Source organism: Rhinoderma darwinii, chromosome 5 (assembly GCF_050947455.1).
Source record: "Rhinoderma darwinii isolate aRhiDar2 chromosome 5, aRhiDar2.hap1, whole genome shotgun sequence".
In the NCBI taxonomy this organism is placed as follows: domain Eukaryota; kingdom Metazoa; phylum Chordata; class Amphibia; order Anura; family Rhinodermatidae; genus Rhinoderma; species Rhinoderma darwinii.
Window position 1 is genome coordinate 5,237,444 of NC_134691.1, and position 6,673 is coordinate 5,244,116.

Sequence of the window (6,673 nt, forward strand, 5' to 3'; positions counted from 1 at the left end):
GGTGCCAGACGATGGGGGATCTTGCTGTGGTTCCTATTGGCTTGTGTCGAATATAAGCTCTCAAAAAGTTTGCCTCCGCTCATACAAGTGGTAGACTTTTTAAAAAAGAATGTTCAAAGTTTTGTGTTACTTCTTGGTATTTTTTGGAATGCAGTTTCAAACAGCCCTTATTGTTTCATTTTTACAAGAGGCGCAACTTTAGAATGGCCTGTGCCCCCCGGAAGAGGAAGGAGAAATTTTCTCCTCTTGAGCTTGAAATTTTGGTGGCCGAAGTAACCAAAAATCACTCGAAACTCTACGGAAGCGAGAGGGTAAACCTGAGCCAACCGGCCAGAGAGAGGATCTGGTTAGAAATCGCCAAGAAAATCAATGCGGTGGCACGATCTCCGAGAACCACTAGAGACTTGAGAAGGCGATGGGACGACATGAAGAGACGGACTAAGGAGAAACTGGCTATTATAAAACGGTCGGTTGTATCTTCAGGTGGTATGACCAGGAACTCCAGCCCTTCAGCTCTACTTAATGATACAAATAGTGATGTCTATCCTGGATTTGGAGGTGATGATGATGAAGATGAACATGATGAAATCGATGTGGAAATTGATACCCCACATATAGCTCTGGAGCTTCAGTCAGGTAAAAACGTCTGGAGCAACCAAAGCTCATAGGCTCTGTCCACGTCACGACATGTCAACACGTTCGACGTAAGCGCCGGGAAAGCTCCTGACGCAGGCGCCGAAGCGAAGATAGCCATAGGCCCTTTTTCACCCAACGGAGGTCAAAAAAGTGTCCTTTTGGCGTCCATCGGGCGGTACTTTTTTTTTTCTTTACCGTATAGGAAAGTGCAGCAGGTTGTGCCTTCCTATGCAGTGGTCCACCAAAAAAACCTATGTTTTTCTTCTTTTTTTTTCTAGCAATGTGGCCAATGGTCGGCGCGTGCCACTGTATGGCTTTACAGTGGCATATGTCGGAGAATACTCCTCACGTATACCTTCGAAGTATTGCTCTGACGTGATGTGAACAGAGCCTAAGACTTACATTCGGTGGCAAAGTGTTAGACATTTGATTGATGTTTAGGGTTGTGCCGCGGTTTTTGAGTTTTTTCTTTTACATTGGTGCAGTTGTTGGACGTCCCGGATTTAATTGATATCCCTGTTGTAATATAAAATTCAGTGGTCGAGTGCAGTGGTTGGGATCAATGAGCGTAGTGGTTGGGGTCAGTCAGCAGCTCCATAAGCACTTGGTAAATTTGTAAGTTATTTTTCTCTCTGTGGATACTGATTTTGCATTGGTCGTATTATCGACGCAGGTTTTGTTTCTTTTTGTGTTTGTTTTTTTTACAGTTAGTAATTTTATTTATTTTTTTTTTTTAATTCCCACAGATGAGGAGGAAAATGGCCCTGGTTGTACATGGGTACCTCTAAAAACAATAGAAATGGCTGTTTCAAATGAGCCCGATATGTCTGATCATCCTGTGATCATTCAGACCTCTGCTTCTTCTCCATCTCCGTCATCCTCTCCTCAGAACCAGATGAAATCCACCTACGTGAGGAGACTTTCGGCAGCAAATCCGCGTAGGAAACAAGAAGTCTCCGATTTCGAAAAACGATTGATGGAGAGTCAAATACAACAGAATACGCTTTTAACGTCTTGGTATCAGCAACAAACGTCCCTTATGGTCCAGCAAAATCTCATACTGGAGAACCTGGTAGAGCAAAGCCGGCGCTTGGCGGACAACGTGGAGATTTTAAACCGGACCTTGGAAAAAATGGTGGATGGTAACCATTTACACAGGGAAACTGTTCATTTTGTACAGGAACGTAAGCAAGGTCCCCCTACCCGATCTGCCTCCCGAGTAGTTAGTGGCGAATCAGGCGGTCCCTCGGGAGTGGAAGTATACTCTGGCATGATCTTGAAAGTTGAAGAAGAAATGTAGAGTTTTATTTCTATGGGAGAAAAAAAAAAAAACTAAAAAGTTAACGACTTTAGAACAATTTTTTGTATTCACGGACAAAAAAAAAACAATTTTTTTTTTTTTTTTTTTTTTCCTTTTGCTAGATTGATAGCGGACAGATACTTTCCTTATACATTGCATACATAGAGCCATTTTTGTAGGTCGTGAAGATACATTGTGCATATTTTCTATCTGGATTTATTGGTTTGTGAGAAAATATTTTGTATGTGTTCTTTTTATTCGAAGATAATATTTTTCTTACATAAATTTAAAAAAAAAGTCTTAAAAAAACAAACAAACAAAACAACAACAAAAAATACCCACACGTATTTATCCTGCTGAGTAAGTAGTCCAACCGAACGGAACGCATATTCGTTTATAAGTAGCTAATAATAGGATTGTGTCGGAATCGCACTACAAAGCAGCGTTACGGAACTGACGCCATTTCATAGCAATATGACGTGCCTCATGTAGGCAGAAATATATATATATATGCAGAGATCCTGGTTTATTTTGTTTCATTCTTTTTTTGTTTCTTTATATTGCAATATAAAAATCAACCTTCAGGGCGATATAGACCTTCGAAAGTATTTTTTTTAATTAAAAAAAATGTTTGGTGCAACTTTCTAATTTTGTTTTTATTAACAATTCTTCACTTTTTGAGATGCAGCTGCTTTGTACACAGGATACAGAGCAGCTGTATCGTTCGCTGAATCCTGTATCCGTCAGGTCAACGGCACTGACTGGTTCGGTGTCAGCGGGTCCACGCGGGATCCACCTGTAATCGGTTACATCTAAGTTATGAGCTGTCGGAGACACGCAGGACCCGCTGACACTGAACCCGTCAGTGCCGCTGACATGACGGATACAGGATACAAAGCTGCTGCATCTCAAAAAGTTAAAATGAATAAAAACGAATTAGAAAGTTGCACCAAACACACTCCCTTTCAAAGGTTTAGGGCCGGTTCACATCGGCGTTCGCTTTCTGTTGATGGGTTCCGTCAGCCCTTTCCGTCGGAGGAGCCCATCAACGGAAAGGCAAACGGAAACCATAGCTTGCGATCGCATTACCATTGATTTCAATGGTAATGTTTCCGTTGCTAATTGTTTCCATTTGTCTCTGTTCCGTAACGGTTCCGTTGTTATGACGGAATCAATAGCGCAGTCAAAGCGAACACTGATGTGAACTCCCCTTTACATATACTGTTCGCTAAATGTACCATTTTTTGTCATCTAAGCGTAGGGTAGGGCTTAATTAATAATACGCACAATCATTTCCGACTTGCCAGCCTCATTCAAACGTCAGTATTGTACCCATGTTTAAATGTCTGTATTCTAGATGTATGACTAGATCCCTTTGGTGCTGAAAGAGTTATGGTCCTGTTCACACACAGTTTTTTTTGCAGGCAGAAAAAATCAGCCTCAGACATCCTTCAGGAATTTTTTAGGCAGATTTTTAACTATATACGCTTTTTTCTGCATTTTTCGCCCGCAGCCATTGAAGCTGATGCAAGGACCGCAGGAAAAATTTTTTCCAAAACCGCCCGGGGAAATAAACGCCCAAAATCAATGGGGGCGAATTCGGACGTTTTGATTCCGATGCGTTTTCCGCATAAAAATCGGCGGCAGAAAACTTTGTGTGAACAGGGCCTAAGAGACTCTGTCACCACATTATAAGTGTCCAATCTCCTACATAAGGAGACTTCCAGCAGAAACACAACTTTATATTACTGCACCCCCCCCCCTGATTGTCTATCCACTCTGCACTTTTTATGTATATTGTACTCCCGTTCCTGCAGTCCGGCTTCGAATCAGACTGCTACTTGAATTTTAGATTTCACGCTGTTTTTTCTACCTATGTTTCCACTCCCATGATGCCTCAGCACAGCATCACATGAGCCGTTAGAAAGAGTACGATCTCGGCCTGCTGTGAAGGACAGTGTTGTTATTCTTCCCTCAATATTCTCCTATATAAGATAAGAGATTATAAGTATAGAGCCATGGAGGCTGAACTGGAATCTTTTTTTATTATAACTGTGTGACAGGAGTCAGTCTAGTCATCAGCAGTAACTGTGGGGAGTTCCTGTCCTCCCCCCTGTGGAGAGCCTGTGTGGTACAGTCCATGTAATGACATCATACAGGAAGTTCTAGTGCCTGCATGAGTAGCACAGACTTATCCTACTGAATTAAGTCGAAAAAGTGTGTCACCGAAGCCCGATTCAGACTGTTGCTATACAAAGGCCTCCGTGTATTATATAATGATAGAAGTAGCAATTAATAAAACGGTAAGGCTCTGTCCACACCACGTTTTTCGTATGTTAAGCCTACACTGACCATATCCATAGAGCCCTATGGACCCGGAAGTTGCCAAAAGTGTATTCTTTTGGCGTCGGGTATACGTCGGTCTACATAAAGGAAGAACGTAATGCGAACAGAGCCTAAGAGACCGACACATGGAATTCCACGTAGGAAGCTTTAGTTTTGGTTTGAGTTTAACATAGAAAATACCGCACACAAAATAATTCCAGCAATTCCTTTCATAATCTCCTCCTCCTTTTATCCTATTTGGTCTCCTATTTAAATCTAAATTGAAAAATGTGTTAATAATTTGGCTAGATGGGCCCCAGGAGATCAGCCCCCCCCCCCCCTCTTCTTTCCCACAATCCTGTGTCTGGCTGTAGGACTAATGGCCGTAGATAAGACAGACTGTTAAGGACGGCCCCCTTGGCTAAGCTCCACTCCCTCAGTTGCCTGCCAGCCAATAATGGAGGAGATGAGGAGGGAATGAACCCGTCTGTTCTCTGCAAGATCTTTGTAAGACTGTTTTAGGAACGTTCAGAAGAAGATCCTATAGATCCTGTTTACTTATAGCAATCATTTCTAGGTCTTGTGTTCCTTTAAACACGGGTACAATCTGCCCATCTGAACGAGGCCTTAGCCCTGTTTTCTATTGAAGGCCTGGATCTGAGCTGATTAATTTTTTACTATATTGCAACATTTAATAAACAACAGACATCACACAAATATTTTTTAATTTGTTTTTTATTAATAGTTCCACCTGCCAGACAACACGTGCAGCACATGGTGTAGTGTGTGCAGCACATAGTGGTGTAGTGTGTGCAGCACATAGTGGTAGAGTGTGTGCAGCACATAGTGGTGTAGGGTGTGCAGCAAGTGGATGATCATCACTTTAAGACTTAAAGAGGCTCTGTCACCACATTATAAGTGCCCTGTCTCCTACATAAGGAGATCGGCGCTATAATGTAGGTGACGGTAATGATTTTTATTTAGAAAAGCGATCTATTTTTACCACGTTAGGAGGTGGGGGTGTTTTTACTTTAGACCAAGTGGGCGTTGTACAGAGAGTGTATGAAGCTGACCAATCAGTGACCAATCAGCGTCATACACGCATCTCCATTCCTTTAGTCAGCGCATAATGATCCTGCTAGATCACTGTGTGCTGTCTTAGGGCTTATTCACACGAACGGGATATACATCCGTGCAACGGACCTATATTAGTCTATGGGGCCGTGCAGACATGTGCGTGATTTTTACGCAGCGTTGGTCCGCTGCGTAAAAGTCACGACATGTCCGTTCTTTGAGCGTTTTTCGCGCATCACGCACCCATTGAAGTCAATGGGTGCGTGAAAACCACGCATGTCACACGGAAGCACTTCCGTGCGAACAGCGTGATTCGCGCAACAGCAGTGAAAAGTATGAATGAAAACAGAAACGCACCACATGCTTTTCTGTTTACAAACATCCAAATGGAGTGTCATAATGATGGCGGCTGCGCGAAAACCACGCAGCCGCGCATCATATGATGCTGCCACACGGAGCTGTCAAGTGCCTTTTGCGCAGGCAAAACGCTGCGTTTTTCGCGTGTGCAAAAGGCACACACTCGTGTGAATCCAGCCTTATACTGACACATTAACGTTACTGAAGTATTTAGACCGTGAATAGACATCACCTCCAGCCAGGACACGATGTCTATTCACAATCCCTGCACTTCGTTAACATTTCTGTGGCACTTACAGCAGAGCAAGCGTAATCTCGCGAGATCTCGCTGTAAATGACAGGTTATAGCGAGATTACGCTTTGCTCTGCTGTAAGTACCACAGAAACGTTAACGAAGTGCAGGGATTGTGAATAGACATAGCGTCCTGGCTGGAAGGAATGTCTATTCACTGTCAAGACACTTCAGTAACGTTAATGTGTCAGTATAAGACAGCACATAGCGAACAACGCAGTGTCACTATGTGCGGAGTACATGAATGGAGAGAAGTGTATGACGCTGATTGGTCAGCGTCATACACTCCTCTGTACAACGCCCACTTGGTCTAAAGTAAAAATACGCCCAGTTGGGCATTAAGAAACTAATTAGCATAAAACTAAAATCTCTCCCAACGTGGTGAAAATAGATCATTTTTCTAAATAAAAAGCATTACTGTCACCTACATAACAGCGCCGATCTCCTTATGTAGGAGACAGGGCACTTATAATGTGGTGACAGAGTCTCTTTAAAGACAGCGCCACACATGTCTACAGGTTGTGTGTGGTATTGCATCTCAACCACATTCACTTCAATGGAACTGTAGTACCAGACGCAGCCCATGGACAGTTGTGACGCTGTTTCTGGAAGGAATCGGCAATGTTTTTCACCCCTTTAAACATTCTGCAAGTCAAAGACCAGTTTTTTAAATATATATCTTGATTACC

General features: G+C 42.8%; 1 protein-coding gene across 1 annotated transcript; it reads left to right on the forward strand.

Moving 5' to 3' along the window:
* Positions 1–189: 189 nt before the first annotated feature.
* TSNARE1 (t-SNARE domain containing 1) lies at positions 190–1,975 on the forward strand. The gene is made up of 2 exons (XM_075825679.1): positions 190–636; positions 1,383–1,975. The coding sequence occupies exons 1-2, from the start codon at positions 204–206 to the stop codon at positions 1,934–1,936; spliced, it is 987 nt and encodes a 328-aa protein (XP_075681794.1). The 5' UTR covers positions 190–203; the 3' UTR covers positions 1,937–1,975.
* The last annotated feature ends 4,698 nt before the right edge of the window (positions 1,976–6,673 follow it).

Coding starts and splice junctions, on each gene's coding strand:
- TSNARE1 (XM_075825679.1), top strand. CDS start 204: ATGGCCTGTGCCCCCCGGAAGAGGAAGGAGAAATTTTCTCCTCTTGAG. Junction 637..1,382: donor AGCTCTGGAGCTTCAGTCAG/GTAAAAACGTCT, acceptor TAATTCCCACAG/ATGAGGAGGAAAATGGCCCT.